The 18,432-nt window shown below is 45.3% G+C and overlaps 1 protein-coding gene across 1 annotated transcript; it reads right to left on the minus strand.

Moving 5' to 3' along the window:
* Positions 1-269: 269 nt before the first annotated feature.
* On the minus strand, positions 270-16,172 carry colgalt2b (collagen beta(1-O)galactosyltransferase 2b). The gene is made up of 12 exons (XM_086114947.1): positions 15,846-16,172; positions 10,089-10,199; positions 9,712-9,829; positions 9,353-9,487; positions 8,174-8,378; positions 6,785-6,904; positions 6,301-6,374; positions 6,097-6,203; positions 5,634-5,766; positions 4,937-5,064; positions 4,474-4,680; positions 270-2,812 (listed from the first exon to the last, which is right to left on the minus strand). Exons 1-12 carry the CDS (start codon positions 16,073-16,075, stop codon positions 2,539-2,541), a joined length of 1,842 nt encoding a protein of 613 aa, XP_085971073.1. The 5' UTR covers positions 16,076-16,172; the 3' UTR covers positions 270-2,538.
* Between the last annotated feature and the right edge of the window lie 2,260 nt (positions 16,173-18,432).

Genomic DNA, 18,432 nt, shown 5'->3' on the forward strand with positions numbered 1-18,432 from the left:
GATTCATTCTCCTTTCCTTTAAACGGGTGTTCTTTTTTTCCATGACACAGAAATTCTTGTTATTTTTCTAATTATTATGATATTTTTAAATGTATCTTTATGAGCTTTATGAGCCTTTAAAGTTGTTCTCTCAATGACACCGATATTTACTTTCATTATCGATTGAAATATTTAATAATTATGATCTTTTTAAATTTTTGACTTAGTCACGGGCTAAAATAAAAAAGAAAACACTGCGCATTTATCATCTGACGTGATCGTGATGTAAGTGTTTATTGGTCCCAAAGTGTCGCCTTCGAAGATGCCATTTAATTTTAACGCTTTCTTTTTTCTATTTTAACGCTTTGCTTCAAAAGAGAAATGAGTCGCGTCGGAAATGAGTTGCCGGCTTCAACATGAGCCTACACTGGCCCTCTTCTGGTTGAAATAAGAGCAAGTGAGCGACTGAGTCAATGTGACAAATCGCATCGAGAGCCCAGCAGATGGAAGCATAACGCCACGACGGTTTCTCAGTAGCACAAGAAATGCAAAACAAATCCGTTCATCACCAAAATAAATCACTTCCTCAATGACGCGAATCGAAATGTCATTCATCCGTTCCAGCTCCCAAACAAACACCTTGTTGTTTCGTTGTTGTTTTTTTGTCAATAAAGGCAAATAGCAGTGTTCTGTCAAAAAAAAAAAAACCCCAAAGAAACACACTACAAGATAAGATTAATTACAGTACACACTGTGGTATTCACACGGGCATGACGTCAAAGCAGGCAAGGTCTTCCCTGGTAGCCTAAACACTATGAATGATGTTGTTTAAAATTATATTCATTTATTCCCAACAGGACACTCTCCTTATTTCAGAGCATTTCTCTTGGCTGCTTCTTATGAAAATGGAAAACAATCTGCCCAATCAGATTTCAGTCTCTATGTGTTGCCATGTCAACGTAATCTGCCCAGGGCTTTTGGGATCATGAAATCAGATTTCAAATTCATCCTCACAAGAGTGCTGACTCTTGATGCCATCCGCATTTTTTCCGCCCTCTGATTTGTTGTTTAGAGACAAACGGCCACATCCAAATCGGGTTAGCATAACAAGCCTGTTGCGATCTGCACCATGAATATACAGTATTCAACATCCTAAATCTACATACGTCAATCAAACCGCAACACCCATCGTTATATTTCCCCTGTAAGAGTGCCATACTATTCTTCTGACAATTTCGAACAGTTCCAGGGTGTCTTAACCCAGCACAAGGACCCGCTTTGTCTCCTAATTTGTCCCGTCAGATCCTCCAGCAGACAGGAAGTATAAAACAGCACGTGGTCCTCGTCTATAATCACCTTCACCCCCTGTACATTCCCTTTCAAGTGTTTTTTTTTTTTTTTTTTTAATGGCCCACTGTATTGGTTGTGCAACACCACCAGAGTCTGTCTGCAGCCCCTCGCCAGGAGGTCATGGGAACAGTACTGTAGGAGCTTGTTTGTGCTGACTACGCAAATCAATAAACACCCAAATATCCTGGACTTGATGAGAGCTGACTGATGTGATTCGTTTTTATTACACGAAAAATAATCAAACTTTAGTGCTGTGCGGTACTAAAAAGTTGTGTTGCCAGGCATCCATGTTCCCTGTGCCCCTGCCTGTATGCAACTGCTCACTCCTCCCCTCTCTGCTCACCCGAGATGGAGAGAGAGGGAAAAAAAAAAGTTGCCGGCCTCTTCAATTATCATCAAAGAGGCGGCTTGTTTGGTGATCTCTGCAAGCAGCCAATCATATCGCAGTGGCACGTGGACTGCTTTGGAGTCCCCTCAAAAAAAGAAAAGAAGTGCTCATTACCGGTGATGGATATTTTTAACGGTTATTGTAACCTTAACTTTTTAAATTCATGCTAAACCATCAAACTGGGAATTGGTCCACACCTCACTGGCGGCGGGGTCAGCGTCACTCAGGGCGTGTGTGTGTGAGTTACAAATCTGTAAAATTGTTTTGTCATCAAAGTTGTTTTACATGTTTCATTGTTGAGGTGTCACAAAAGAAAAAAATGGAAGCATCAGTCTCACGGTACTGACATGCTTCTCTTCATAAAAAGCTTTTTGGTCAGAAACTGGGATTTTTGGTGAAAGCAACCCATGTTGTACTGCTGATTACCAAACACCCCCAAAAATAATAATAACAAAAAACAATAACCCCCCCTGGCAAAACAAACAATAAAAATAATAATATTACGATTTCAACTCCCTCCCATTTTTTGGGTGCTGCTGTTTTGGTTTGCAGAAGAGTTCAAATAACCCCATGCGTATACAATTATTCATTCCCCCCCATGATGGAAAAAGGAGTCATCTATTTGAGGAAGGCACGTCGTTTAGTCGTCCTAACAGGATGATGGCCACTATTTGAGGAAATAGGGTAAATTCAAAGGAGGCGCACTGGAAATAATAAATTAAGGCCCTTCGTCGTCTCGTGCAAGGACAGTGTCTCCGCTTCAATTGTCTTTTCAAAGGGCTTCCAAAATGGCACGCGCGTCGAAAAAAACTCCCACCACTTCACAGTTCGTCTCGCGAGGCCCTGGCGGCGGGCGGCGGCGAGTCCCCCGTGACGCTGTTCTGTGCCACGGTCCGGATGCGGCCCTGCTGGGCGGTCTTGCGGGCGTGCTGCCGGTCCCAGTCGGTGGCCACGGCCTCGTCGTCCCAGATGGTGGAGGTCTCGGTGTCGCTGATGTAACCCGGCTCGCCCGTGTAGTGCGTGGGATAGATGAGCAGCGGCTCCACCGAAAAGGCCCGCAGGTCTCGCGGCTCGTAGTGGGACATGTAGTCCACGCTGAGGAGGATACGTTTGATGCAGTTGGAATCCAAAGGCGAGAAAACAAGCGGAACAATAACCACAAAAAATAAAATAAAAAGCGGTATTCATAGTAAGAAAAGCGCCGAGTCACTTCTGGCCGACTGTGAAAACTGTGCGTCAATTTGCTTTCGACAAACAATGCATTAAAGCACACGTGAATCCTATTTCTTTCCCGATTGAGTGAATGAATGACTGTGAGTGCACACACAGAGTCTATTGACCGAGTCATCTATACGGGGAACACTGGACACACATCCCCCCGTGTATTTGCATAGTAACACACGCGCACACGCAGCATCCATCCCGACCCCGCCCCCACCTCCAGGCCGCTATCAATGGGAATCCTGTCCCCTTCTCCGAGCAGCAGGAAGAGCCTTGGCGGCCCGCATTCCTCAAAGAGAGGCAAGCGAAGGGGGAGGAGTGGGCGACACAGGGCGAGCGGGGCGAGCGCACAAAGTCAAACCTTTGTTGACGAGAGCCGCGCGGAAGGTGCAGAAAGGGGGGAAAAAAGGGGCAAAAAGATGTGAGGGCATGAGAGCGAGGCGTGACGGACGCGCTGCGCGGAAAGAAGACAAAGAGACACGAAGACGAGGGGGACGGGATCAGCACCCTGCGGAGCATTTGCGAAAGTAAAAGTCCCTGTCGTAGTTGATATTTGATCAAATACAAATGCCAGTGTGCGTCCTCTGGATGGCAACGTGCAGCCTCGAGCGCATTCCGAGCACTGTTCGGTGTGTGCATGCAGTTGGGGGTCACTGCTGTAAAGAAGAAAACAATGTACTGGAAGAAAAAGGGGCAGGGGAGGAGCTTAATTCGAAAACTCCATGCAAAGTGTGACAGAAGACATCTCAGCGTTCGTTACGCATCACCTGCTGAATCCTTATGTAAGACTTCCGTGCACCTGCACGCATCTATTTGGAGTCATCAGTCAATATTTGCCCTCGCCGAGCTTGTCGGAAAAAAAATTATAAAAATCTTCCATGTTTATTTGGGACTCTAACATGCACAGACTCACTTGCCTCTGTGCCCGCTCTTCTCTGTATTACACAAAGTCTCATAAAAACGAATGCTGCTCATATTCACTCACTATTTCCCAATGACAAGTGCTACAATGCTAACATGCTAACAGTTGTTATGCTAATATATAGCATGACGGCAACCTGAGAACAGAGAGCACAAAAGCAGAGCGGTAAGCATTTTACACGGTGCTCTGTAGGCCGCTTGGTTGAAGGCTTGTCGGTTGATTTGTAAAAACAAGGACAGCTCAAGTATTGATTTCTGATAAGCAAGAGGCGAGGAAGGAGGTTGCAAGTGAAATACTGGGTTTGCGGGAGAGGTAGAGTTGGAATTTATATAAAAGCGTCCAGAGGGATCAAGGCAGACGATGAAATGCAAGGGCCCCGGGACAGAGCCAAGAGGCACACCTGAAGTGATTGGGTAAAATTTCTACCAGGTGTGGTTCACATCAGGCAATGCTTCTTGATTAACAGCAAACTCCAAACTGGTGTGTGCTCCACCCCCAAGAGTAGGGAAGCTTTAAACCTCCAAACTCATCTAATTAGCTCTTGGACAAATCCTTACAAAATAAAATAAAGTTGGGAATTCCAATTTACTCTCCAAAAATACAGGCGGCTTACTTGGGGTGTTTGTTGAACATGACGGGCAGGAACTCATCGACGGGCAGCATCTTAGAGAAGGGTTTGGCATCCAGCAGCTTGGTGGCGCCCTGTAGCGACAGCACGTAGCCCAACGTCCAGTACGAGTAGTCGGCCTCCACCAGGTTGTTGACGCCATCCACCGAGCGCTCGGGCTGCTGCACTTGCATGCGCTTGCGCCCCACGTAGCTGAAATACGAACCACGATCTCAGCGTCATCGTAAAGTTTTTGTATGAACGTGGCTATACTGGGAATGACTGTCTAATAGTTTAGCTGAAGCCCACACGTCGCTAACATTTTGGCTATAGAGCTCTTCAAAATAAGATGACAAATGTGTCGAGTTAGGGTTTAACTCCGACGGTGTAACTGGTTCTTGCTACATTTGAAATGATCTGCGCTACATCTATCGTGAAACACCAATTTGGGAACGTGGTGTATTCTTACATGAGGTCCCAGTCCAGCTGGGCTTTGTCCACGTCGTCCATGATGGCCTGCAGTCGTCGTTTGAAGCGGGGCTCGAACCTCACGTCGTCCTCTAGAACAAGAACTTTCTGAAGGCCACGCTCCACCACCTGTGGATCCAAAATGATGACATGCTGGCACAGGAAGAAGTACAAAAACTTATCTAGTACTCACCCTTGTTCTCTCGTGATTTCTCATATCTAATAACGCTAGTAGCTTATTTCGATACAAAAAGGATCCCAAAGTAGAAACAAAAACCAAATGAAACTTGAGCTTCAGGGCACAAGGTGATGGCCGGTTTTTCAGCTGTGGGATTTTCAGCGGAAATCATTTTTCCATCAATCACATGAAGTCGTCCAGGTCCTGGAGGAGCATTCTAGCCATCTGGAGCATCTTACTACCACAACATTTGACTGTTGGTATGTTATTCTTTTCTAATCGCTGTGTTATTTTCACACCAGACCTTCCTGAAATGTTTTGTCTTGTCAGTCTGCGATATATTGTATTGTAGGACTCGTTGTGGGCAGTGAAACTGAACTTAGCTTTCCAAAAAAATGTGGTGAATAACAGTTCACAAATATTGGGGTTTTGGATTTGGATTTTTTTCCATCCCGTTCAGAAATCAGGAAGGGGGCAAATACTTTGCGCTTTAAGGGTCCCATCCTTTAACTTCTCTCACCTGGCTCCATATGGAGTGATGGCTAAGGAAGCAGCCAATCTCGCCTCTGGTCAGGACCCGGCCCGAGTACGGGTCCTTGTAGCCGGGCAGCATTTCGATTCCCAGCCCCTGCAGCTGGGACGTGTTCAGAGCTCTGAGAAGTTGAAAGGAGAAGTCACGCTCACTCAATTGCTCTAAAAACTGTTAGTCAGCTTCCGCATGTCGCAGCTTGTATGCAGCTGGGAGGAGGAGGGGGGGGGGGGGATTAGCGGGATAAAAGCAAGAGCAATGGATAGGAAGTTGAGAGTATTTGGATAAATAGGTGAGACAAGAGCCTATGTAGCTCCATTTCCATCATCCACGGAAGTCAACCAACAAAGTCAACATCTGGATTTCTCCTGTTCAAACATTTCCAGACCATTCACGTACACAAGATAATAATAATCGCTTCTCAACAAGCTTTGAGAATAAGACGTTGACCTACTTGCCGTCCACCGCGACCGAGAGCGTGGTATGAAGGCCCAGCGCCGACATTGTTTTCAACATCCGGCTTCTTCTGTCTAGCCGACGCTTCAGGTTTATCAGGAAGATCTAAAAACAAAAAACCCAAACAAACACATGGCACATTGTGGATGCGGCGAGGCAGGAAAAAGGCGTCACTTCTGAAAGGCAAAAAGGTTGAACTCACGTCATCCAGACCCATGGTGTCCCGCGGCGATGGAGGCGAGTACAGGTGCTCAGAGGGCTCAATATCGTGGTCAACTGTGCGGCAGAAGGACACATATACAATCATCTCCCATTTATCGTTTTCGAATATGAACAATGAGATGTCCAGTATGTATTTTCATGGATGTCTACTTTGGAGAAGATGACATCACGACATGTGTGCTTTGGCCACAATGAGCATTTTGTGAGCAAAATTGCCGCTGCATTTTGGCGTCTCTTTTTCAAGTCTTATCTCGGGCACTGCTCGACAGCGAGTTGAGGGGAAGACAGAAAAGCAAAAGGAACAGACAGAAAGATGACGCTGGCGTGTGGAGGCTGACAGGATGCAATCAGAGACGCCACTGGAGGTCAAGGGGAACAGGCACACACAGTGAGGCGTGACAGATTGCTGGAAAGCATGTGTGTACTATATAAGTGTGTGTGTGTGCGCGCGCGCGTGGACTCACTCAAGGCCTCCGTGATGGTGTGTATGAAACTCTCGCGCTCATCCTCGACATTCTGGTGCGCCTTGAGGGGGACGGGAAGGAAGCCATAGTGCTCTCTGTTACACACATGCATCTGCACGCCTAGAGGGCGCGCGCGCACACACACACACACAGACACACACACAATTATGACTTTCAATTTTTTTTTCCGCCCCACAAGTTGATCCCAAGGAACTGAAGCAAAGGTTTGATTAAACAATAAAAAGATTCTTAGGTTAGCATAGCATTTAGCGCGGCTCTCTGACTTTTCTCTTCATCCCTTCGTGAGACTTGTCAGAAATGTAGCTTCTCCGTCGTCACGGAAAGGGTGATTGGTGACCCAGGAGCAACCCCCCCCCCCCCCCCCAGCCCCAACGTGTTTAGGCGCACTGGTAACCAGCTGAAATTGTTGCAAGCTAGCTGCTTCTGCGTAACTAGCACAGAGCTTCCCTCAACCTCTCAACTACCCGCGTACGTGACGTGAGCGCAGCGGCGCTTTTGGGACCATCTCTCTTTAGCGGCCTCGCTTTTTATACTGAGCCAAATTCCAGGCATTTTATCAGAACAATTTTGAAGCCTTGAATATCGATGGCAACCTTGTTTGTCCTATAAAAAGCAGGCCCCTATGCACACGAATGGACAGCTGCAAAATGTGCCTCTGAGCATTTTGTGGAGTTTGTTGTCTTGAGCTTGTTTTGTCTTTTGGGTTGGGGCAATCAGATTTTAGCCTCCACATGCTGCCATGTCAGTCAAATCTACCCAAACTGTCCCTTTAATTAAGCAGACTTGAAACTTGTCCTCGACGACATCGGCATTTTTCCGTCAAGAGCAAAACTGTTCCAGTCGCACGCTGTCATATTGCGTTTTTGTGAACTATTCTGTCCGTCATGGCGACGTGATCACGAGGTGGGCTGAGTCGGGTAACCGAAGGCCCGGTTGTTGTGAATGCGCAGCCCACCGCTGCAAACCTGTGACCCTGCTGGCCAAAACGTGTGATGCAACGCACTGGCAGGCAAACGCAACACATTCTTGTCACTTCTACGAAATGGAAATCTTCAAGGTCGCACATTTCACAGCACGTGCGCACGCCCGTGCGCGCGCACATAAACAATCCGTACACATGGTTTTGGTCATCTATCTGCATTCACTCATGCTACAATGTCGTCTTTGTTACGGGCCAAGCGCGCTGATTAGACAGCGAGGGAACAAATAAAAAGCAGCTTACTGCTGACCACTGGTTGGAAAGTAACGACGTATGATGTAAGTACAAATATCCCGATTTAAGAGTGTGGCTACTTTTTGCCCCTGATGTTAAATAGCGTTGACGGGCGGGCTCCAAATGTGCTAGTTTGCCGCGAGCTTCCAACTCACCCGCTTGACGTGCGGAGAATGCAAACACCATGATGTCATCAAAGGCCCAGCTATAGTCGGGGTGAGGCGGGTAGAAGGCCAGCTCCCGGCTGGCCTCCCGTCTCAGGTCCAACAGGAAGGTGCTGTGCACCATCGGAACCGGGAAGCAGCCCAGACGCTTCCACTCCCTGATTGGCTGGTAGTCCGGGGTTCTCTTGTAGTAGCCCTGAAGGACAGCACATTTGTTTTTGTTTTTTTGTATCAGAAGATGGATGATGTGATGTAAAAATGCCTAGCGTACCTTAATAACCTTCTGTCATTTATCTTGTTATTTTTTTGTGCGGTTAATTGGGTTAGCTCTGTTGCTGTGCAAATGTGACCCAAAAATATTCGCCTTTCTGTGATGTCATCCCTGCGCCTCAATCTCCGGCCAGGACTAATCGAGTTACATTAATTGAGTTTCTGTGTGTGCCAAGAGTGACTTTAAGATGCCCTGCACCTCAGAATGAATGCAAGTTAATGTAACTGCGGCAGCGTTGCTGCTCCTTTGCATTTTTTTTTTCGGTTCGCGGCACTGCTCGAGGAGCATGAATGTAAACAACATCCTACAATGCATTGCACACAACAATATTTTGAATGTTGTTTTTTGTTGTTGTTGTTGTTGTTTTTCCAAGGGATATGCATGCTTTACTGTACTTTTATTTGAATGCGTTCTATATAAAAGGTGTGTTTTCCAAATGAAGGGAGAAAAGAAGAATTGACATTAGTTTCAGGTCATTTTAAGTAAAAATACTCTCACGGTATATATGGTGATCAAGGATGGATGGATGGACAGATGGATGATTGGATGGATGGATGGATGGATGTATAAGTGGATGGATGGTTGGCCGGACAGTTGGATGGATGGACAGACGAATGGATGGGTGGACGTATGAGTGAATGGATGGATGGATGGATGGATGGACTATGGCTGAACAGATGGATCATGGATGAATGGATGGATGGATGGAAGAATTATGGCCGATGGATGGACAGACGGACGGACAATGGATGGATGGATTGATAGATGTCTAAGTGGATGGACGATGGATGGATGAATGAATGATGGATGCCTGGATGGACGGACCATGGCTGAATGGACAGCTGGATGGATGGAAGAATGCTTCCCGGATGGAAGGACGGACGGATGGACAGATGTACCTGTGGCGTCATGCCGCACCAGTAGTTGGAGTACAAGGAGCGGGATTCCAACATGGGGGAGGACACGGTCAAGTTCTCGGCGATGAGCAAGTTGAGCACACGCGGGTTGGTCAGGAGGTTGTCGCTGTCTACAAACTACACAGCAGAATCACACATGGAAAAGATTAAGGGAATATCAATTGGTTTTTAATGGGGGGGGGGGGTGATTTGGCAAATGAATAAATTAAGTTCCAGGATTGGTCAGGGAAAAGATGTAAGGCCAAAGTCACGGTGTAGTGACAAACTGAAACGCTAGATGGCGATCCTTCCAAATCAAGATGGTTTTGATACCGAGAGCCATTTTTGCGTCTTTCTCTTACCAGGATAAAGTCGGCCCATCGTTCCCTGGCCGCCTTGAGCGCTGCCTGCCTCAGCTTCATCACATGGTTGAACCGGGATGTGGACCAGTGCTTTGGACCCCACTCGTCTGTGTAGGACCTTCACAGAGCATCATTGATAAGTGATTCGTGAAGAAAGACTTTATTTTTTATTTTTTTTGCATCCTTCACGGCTAATGCTTTGCTTCCCAAATTTTCGTGAGTCACCTCTTTTACAATTGAAAAATCTATTGGCATACGACAAAGCAAAATGGACACTAAAAAAAGCTAACCCGCACACCGAGGAGCTGGTTCTTTTTTTTTTAAAGCAAATTGGGTTCATTGTTTTGACCCAGCAGATGGGGTTGAAGATGGCTGACCTGGGCTCCTCCATGGGCCTCCACTCCACGTAATGGTAGACGCGCTGAGCATTCTTCAGCCATTCTCGCAACATGGCCGTGGTGTTGTCCACGTTGTGGTCGCTCGCGGCCCTGGAACGACACCGTCGCACGGTTATAGTTGAGGGCTCGCTTGATTTATCTGGACAAAAGTATTGGGACGGCTGAGCGCGGGTGGCCAGTCGTTAATTCATTTTTTTGTTTGTTTTCATTGTCTTTGCTTTTTGATTTTAAACTTGACAATCGGCCTGTTTTGTCGTTTTACCATTTTATTTCATATTATCATTGAAGCTGCTTTTATGCAAGGATTGATCTTCATCTTTTTTATTTTGGGATTCAATTCTGTTTTTAATCTTTCTTTCTTTGCATTTGTAAAGCACCACCGACTCGCCTTGCGTATGAAGGGAGCTTCAACACAAATAAACCTCGCCTTGCCGTTAGCACGCGCCGTGTTTGGGTCTGCTAATCCAAACCGAAAGCAGGTCCAAACAAGCGCGCGCATATGCGCGCATGCGCAGCAGCCGCGTGATGTCTGGCGATTTGTCATTCGATTTTATGGTGCGCCAGTCAAAACGGGGAACACCTGACGCTGCGCCGCAGCCACGAGTAGAGACACACACGCATATTTACACGCTTCATCAACCGCACGTCAGCGAGACACGTACACGTACTTCTACAAGACAGGGAGTGACACGTCCTGGCTTCGGGTGGGTCATACTATACGATGCATAAATAAAAGGGAAAAAAAGGAGAATCCGCGACATGGATCGGGGATTAAATTTTTACTAACTGTAAATTGAGGTGTTCATTGTTTTTAGTCGATAGCTGTACTTTAAGAATGGGCAAAAGGAGGGATGGAATCCTTTAAATGCAGTTTTTATTTTTTTCAACGTCTGCTCCGCAACTCCCGAACGAACGGGGACACACCTTCTTTCCGGAAACGAAAACACTCCCTGCTTTCCTTCAGCCAATCAAACGCGAGCAACATAAGAATGTCTCAGCAATTAATAAATATTTTTTAAATATAATTATTAATATAAACAGAATATAATTTAGGTATCTGTACCATAAAAGAATATAATGCTCAAACATAAAATGGAAATAATGAATAATTTAACATATGCTTACATTAGTAACAGTTCGCAAAAATGAAAAACTCAGAAATTGAGGGCGCTCAAAAGTCAACCACCGTATTTTGTTTTCAAGCAATCTTCTCGTAGTACTAAAATACCCACAGGTAGATTTGAGTTTCCTTTTGAAAGCAATCTTTCAATTTATGTTATTTATTGCCATAAATTCCCATTAAACATTGAAATGTCCTGAGATTTTGCAACCCCCATTGCTACACGATATAAAAAAAAATAAAGTCACTCCGACTATGATGCCCGTGCGTGTGTCTGCGCGGTCTAAAATAGGCTTTGGGAGAGAGTTTCAGCAGCAAGCAGTGGAAAAGTCCACCAAGCCAACCGTGTGCTAAAAGTGTGTATGTCTGTGCACACTCCCAGGTAAGAAGCAGCTTGTAATTTGCTAATAGGCGTGTTACTCTTCAGTATCGCAGGCAAATGACAGCGAGCGGTGGTCTGACAGCTGCTTTCGGCGTGCATTATTTACTTGCGAGGGCCAGGGTGTGTAATTTGCTGATAAGTAGTCAAAAGAAGGCTTATGTACCACACAAAAAATGCACATGTCACGTTGCTGTGTGTGCAGGCCTGCGTGTGTTTTGTAATTTCCTAGTCATAACATGACATTCTACTCGGAAAGTCTCTTTTCTCCCCCAGCTTGGTCGGCAGAGGCGCGTTTGAGTTTTATGTCCTGTAGAATTCAAAATCAGACTCAGAAATTCCTTACGGCACAATTGAGGTAGCAGAAAGTGGCACAGTTATTGACATGAGTTTCGAACGCGAATAAATAAATCAAGAAGTCAATAAGGGAAGAAAGTGTGGTACAGGAAAAGGAAACAACTCATTTTCCAGTGTATGCGCATTAAAGAATGGAAGCCTCAAAGTGTCCAAAAATTCAAAAGTGGAACTTGACGCGACATTTTGGATTGACTGTGATTATTTTTTTCCTCTTCGCTATTCCTTCTCAGATGAAAAATGCCCCTGGTGAAGCAGCATGTGGCACATTTCCCATGGTGATTTTGTATCCTCTATTTGAAGTAACTGTAAACTCAACTCAACTTTATCGGTAAAGCACTTTGAAAACAACCATAATAACTAATAAATAATTCTTTAAATGAACACTAAATTGTAGGGCGAGCCAGTGAAGGTAGGCCAAAATTGATGTTATGTGTTCCCCCTACAAGCTCTAGTTAGGGGGCATGGAGCAGTGTTTTGGACCAACTGGAGACGCTTGAGGGAAGACTGGCCGACTCCAAAATAAAGTGCATTACATTCATGCAGACAAGCTGCAAAACAAAGGTATGAATTACTGTTTCGAAATGTTGTTCTGAAAGGACAGGCTTTTTTTTAGGCAGCTGTCTAAAATTTATTTTAATTGATTTAACAACAGCACCGATTTGATAGTCCAATTTTAAATCACTGTCAGACTTAAGACCCAAATTCAAGACTGTTGCCTTATGATAAGATGCCAGAGGGCCCAAGTTAACAAGGTGAGATTTACAAGGGCCACTTGGACCAAACAGCATAACTTCTGTTTTCTTTTCATTGAAGTTCAAGAAGTTTAGTGCCATCCAGGCTTTGATTTCCGATAGACAGGAAAAAAGTGACAGTTTGGCTTAACGGGACAGACTGTGGATCTAAAAAAACATGCTTTCTTCATATGAAACCCAGTGGCGCCAAATACAATGTAAACAGGAGGGGCCCCGAAATTGAACTCTGTGGAACACCATATAACAGCTGGGCATAGTGGCACTCAGCGGAACCAAGGCTTGCACAAATGCTATGTCTTCCAAATAAGATCGAAATCTCAAGCATGATGACACATGAAACACCAAATTGCTTTCGGCTTACTATTGTTCATTTGTTTTTAACGCGGGTGTTTTCACTGACTTTTCAGTGAAGTTTCTCCTCAGTGACTCTTGTTTTTGTTTAGTTTTTCCCATGCACACTCTGCCTGCCTGCCCGCTTGCCTCCGTGCGTCGATGGCCCTGCCCCTCTCAGCCCTTCGAGCACAAACTGTGACTTTCCATGATGACTAACACTATTACATCTCCTTGCTTCTTCATTGCTGCTTTTTTTTTTTTTTTTGCATCTGTGTTGAGGCATCACTGCAAAACGTCCAACGCAAATATGTCATGCCCGTCCGTGGCTGCAGTTTTATCACAAGTGGATGTGATGTACTCGCGGCGCTCTAACCCATTTTGTGGGCCAAAGTTGCAACAATAACATCAGCAGTGTGATATTAATTTTCTTCAAATGTTTACTATGAAATACATGTGACAAAAACGTTTGGTCAATTATTCATTGTTTTTTTAAAAAAATCCAAATTATTAATTGGATAAAACAAAATCTGATTGAACAAAATAATAATAACAACAACCTCCACATATAAACACTGCAAGCAGTGCAGACAACTGATACACCACGAAATGAAGCAAATTATGTTGCTATAATTGTGTCACTGCGCTGCTCCCGCCAGGAAACACATGACGTCACCAGCAACCTCGTTTTAAAGATTGATAGTAAACTGCAGCCTCCTGATTCTGCTCCCCGAAGGTGTTTTTTTGTTACCTTCCTATTTCCGTTGCTGTCTTAGTATATAATTAACATCTGGACAACACATGTGTCCACGGGCCTCACCTATCCACGGCCTGCATCCAACGCAACTGTCATGACCCTTTAAAGGTGTATGTCTATGTAACAACGGTAGCCGAAAAGCAACTTTGCAATAATAGTAATACGAGTACCCCCCCCCCCCAAAAAAATGAAAGAACAAGAGAGGGGGTAGGTGGTTAGAGTTCGAGGGTCCCCCCCAAAAAACTCCATCTTGTCGGTTTCACTTTACATCGCGTTCAATGTTGTCGTCGCTTCCTCGAACCTCAGCACATGATTGGAAATGCGTTCGATATTTGAACGTCTGTCCTGTGAAGGCCGACAGGAAAAAAAAAAAAAAAAGTGCGGCAAATTCCTCATGAGTCTCAGCGTCAACAAAAAGCGGACTCGCACTCAAGTGTGACATTCAGTAGTCACATTCAAGGTTACGCGCAGGCTTGCGTTTTTGCCCTCCCAACGCTCTTGAGGTGCAACATAAAAAGAATGGAAACTGGAAAAAAATGTGGCATTGAACACATCAGTTGGAAATTTTATATATATATATATATATATATGAATGAATCATAATGAAGGGACAAAATAAGGTCTATGCTCATATCCTGTCTCAATAGTCGCCCGCATCTGGTTTTTATGTTTGCTAGTGTGATAGAGCATAATGTAAACTAATTATTTTCATGGAAGTGTTCCACGTGTGTGTGAAGAATCTCCAGGCTGTTTTTCTTAAGAGCAAATCCAGTTGAAATCCAACTGATTGACTGAACATTTTTCCTGCCTGGTTATAATCCAGACACGGCTGTCGTGTTGTGATGAGGTTTTTGACACAAGCTTGGATTTTTAAAAAAAAGCAGCGATTAGGGGATAATAAAAGGCAGCTGAAAAATGTTCATCGGGTTTTGGAGAGGTTAAAAAAAAAAGGCTGCTTCACAGGTGGACAATATGACTCATGCAACATGGAGTTGAATAAAAATCAAGACTTCTGATATCAACATTTTGTGATGACATCAAGACCTCTCGCATGAGTTTGAATGTGATTGGTTCATTCTGAATGCAGTCACATCACCACTTCCAAGAGGCCGTGCACACTTACTCAACTAGTTGCATAATGTTGGGTTTTGCTTTACAACATGTATTTAGCACATTTTTTGTTTGGAGCACAGAGTGAAGTGATTTGAGGCGACGGTTCAGTTTGGGGAAGCGATGAATTTGTTTTGAGGTGAAACTTTGGTTTTGGGAGACTGGGCTTTGCTGAATGGAGTTTGAAAATCCCGTTTTGTGTTTTTGATCCGCGTCAGGGTCGTTGGGGTGTGCTGGAGCCTATCCCGGCTGTCGACGGGCACTAGGCGGGGGGACACCCTGAACCGATTGCCAGCCAATCGCAGGGCACACACAGACGAACCACCATGCACGCTCACACTTACACCTAGGGACAATTTGGAGCGTTCAATCAGCTTGCCATGCATGTTTGTGGACTGTGGGAGGAAAATGAAGTACCCGGAGAAAACCCACGCAGGCACAGGAAGAACATACAAACTCCACACAGGGATGCCGGAGCCGGAATCAGACTCTAATACATTTTATACACATAAATGCATTGGGTTAGGTGTACCAAATGGACTCACCTTCTCATTAATTTTCCATGAGACCCAAAGCGGGCTTGTACACATTTTTTGACACGCATGACTTACCAACACGTCCTCCCTCCTCGTTCTCTTTTAATCCTGCTGTCAAAGCAACTTAGTGTCTCCTTTCAAGCGTCCCCCCCCCCACCACCACCACCAGCCCACCCCACCCGCGTTTTATGATCATTTCGTCTCTTAATAGTAGACTAATGAGAGTTTACCTGCTGCTTTATGGCTGCCTCTGTGCTCAGTCAGGCGCTGTCATTCATGCCAAACCGCGCACACACTCAGCACTTTTCATGCGCACGCGATAAAATCATAACTTCTGAAAATAATCACAATCATTACAATCACATGATAAAGTCACGCCAAAGTGTCGCTCTGACCAGATAGCGATGCGCTCCTTGGGGTAGTCCAGCCTCTCGATGCATCCCAGGTGGTGAGCGAGGCTGTGCGCCGCGTTGCGAGCCACGATGGCGATCAGGACTTTGGGTTGGAGCAAGGCCGACTCGTCCGCGGGGCTCGCGTCCGCCTCCTGCACCAGCGTCACCGGCTCCGAGTCCGCGGCGGCCCGCACCGCGCACAGCGCGGCCAACAGCAGCAGAGGCGCCCGCATCTCGTCGGCTTTTTCCGCTTGTGCTGCTGCTGCTGCTGTTGGACCCGCCCGGACACACCGAAGTCCTGACTGAAGAGTGGCGTGGAGTGTGCGAGTGCGTGTGTCTGAGGGAGGGAGAGAGGGAGGAAGGTGGTGGTGGTGGTCGGGGGGGGGGGGGGTGGGGGGAACTCCTGTCATCACACCTTCGTCGTGAAGCCGCTCACCAATCTTTGACAAGAGAGTGGACCCCCGATATTCGCGGGGTATGGACCGGCCCGGCTCGCGAATAGCAAAAATACGGGTATGAATGACGCCCATTATAAACGGCCATCAACTGTTATGATATAATATCCATCCATCCATTTTCCGAACCGCTTGATCCTCACTAGGGTCGCGGGGGGTGCTGGAGCCTATCCCAGCCATCTCCGGGCAGTAGGCGGGGGACACCCTGAATCAGTTGCCAGCCAATCGCAGGGCACACAGAGACGAACAACCATCCACGCCCACACTCACACCTAGGGACAATTTAGAGCGTCCAATCAGCCTGCCATGCATGTTTTTGGAATGTGGGAGGAAACCGGAGCACCCGGAGAAAACCCACGCAGGCCCGGGGAGAACATGCAAACTCCACACAGGGAGGCCGGAGCTGGAATCGAACCCGGTACCTCTGCACTGTGAAGCCGACGTGCTAACCACTGGACTACCGGGCCGCCCATGATATAATATAATAATAATAATAATAATAATAATACATTTCATTTATAAGCGCCTTTCAAGACACCCAAGGACACTTTACAATAACAAAAAACACAAAACAATACAGGTTGAGCAGCGGCAGCCAAAATAAGTCTTCTAATATTAAATTCTGAAAAGCATTTTGTTTTATATCTGTTCTGATCTTTAAATCGGGGGGATCCTGTCGGGACAATGGCTCTGTAAACTTTTATTTCTTTATTGCGGCATGCAGGGAAGCCAATTTTCACAAATGCAAAAATTTTTATTTTTGCTGAATTGCACAATTTACAATTTTGTCACTTTGTTCAGTCCACACATTTTTTGTTTTATTTGGTTGTGAGTGATGTATCTCTCTCACTCTCACACACACACACACACACACACTCTACAACATGAGTAAGCCTAATATTTTTTGGGCTGGATTCGGAATGGTATGCAGGACAAACAAAGCATCAATAATTTTACAATTTGGAATGAGGTTATTTTTGTCGGCCAACATGCACAAAATGAGTTCTTGCATTTACGATTGTTTTCATGTTCAACAGTTTTGTGCCATCCTTGAACGGTAATTTATCTGCAAAAGAACCCTTTGCACTGGGGAAAAACAGTTCCAGCATGTGGTTATTTTGTTATTTTCCTCAAAGCCTTTGTTGTTGGGTTAGGAACGGGTAATTTTTTAATACATCCATTGAAAAATGTATTATGCAAAATGAAATACATTAAAAGCACATATTCTGCACGAATATTTTGTCCGAATTTAAAATAGCATTTTTTTCACACATCGAAAGTGTGTGGTCCTATGTGGGCCCCCTTGAGTAGCACAGATGAAAAATTGTGGCCCCCTCCAGCATTGACATTGCCCATCCCTGCTTTGTTGGACTCTGCTGGTGTACCTAATAAAGTGTCCAGGAAAACTGTCTCCCAAAATGGCTGCTGAGGTGTTGGTCAAGAAGCCGCACTAAAACGCAAGAGGAAGAAGAAAAATGTCCAAACATATGCAAGTCTCTGTCAGTCAGTAATTTTTGTGTCGCTGTAATTTGCTTGCAGTTTATGTTCAACGCGAGTGCATGAACCTGCGCTTAATGACAGACGGCACAAGACGACCACGGCACTCTGTTTATTTGAGCTGGCCTGTCAGCCATCGAGGAGAATCTTTTCCCTCCTTGCTGAGGTAATGACAAATTACCTATGGTCGGAGGGGCTGTCCCAGGCGTGCCTGAGCAAAAAGAAAATACCAGCAATTGAATGTGGCCTAATCCCACAGGTGGCAAAAGTACTCACAGCCTCCACTTCAGTACAAGTGCAGATACTTGGAAATTTAATAAATGATAGCAAGTGAAAAAGCACAGTGATAATTCCAGTAATAAACTAATAAAACGCATTTGTACTTCATTACTTCCCACCACTGCACTGGAGGCATGTCAAAGTGAAAAATTGAGCCTCGCTTAATACAAAGCACAATGATAATCCTGAAAACGCACTCAATGTTGGATTAGCATGTGGCTCATTGCCAAAGCTATTCTTGTGCACTTTGTTAGAACTGCACTGTTCCCTCGCCATGTTTGTTTTTTTGCACCCCTGGTAGAACACATGACAGTGCTGTATTGTAATGTGCTCGTTTTATGGCTCTTGACGTAATTACT

This window comes from Hippocampus guttulatus, chromosome 7 (assembly GCF_054856545.1).
Source record: "Hippocampus guttulatus isolate MCC_2025c chromosome 7, RoL_Hgut_1.0, whole genome shotgun sequence".
Lineage (NCBI taxonomy): Eukaryota > Metazoa > Chordata > Actinopteri > Syngnathiformes > Syngnathidae > Hippocampus > Hippocampus guttulatus.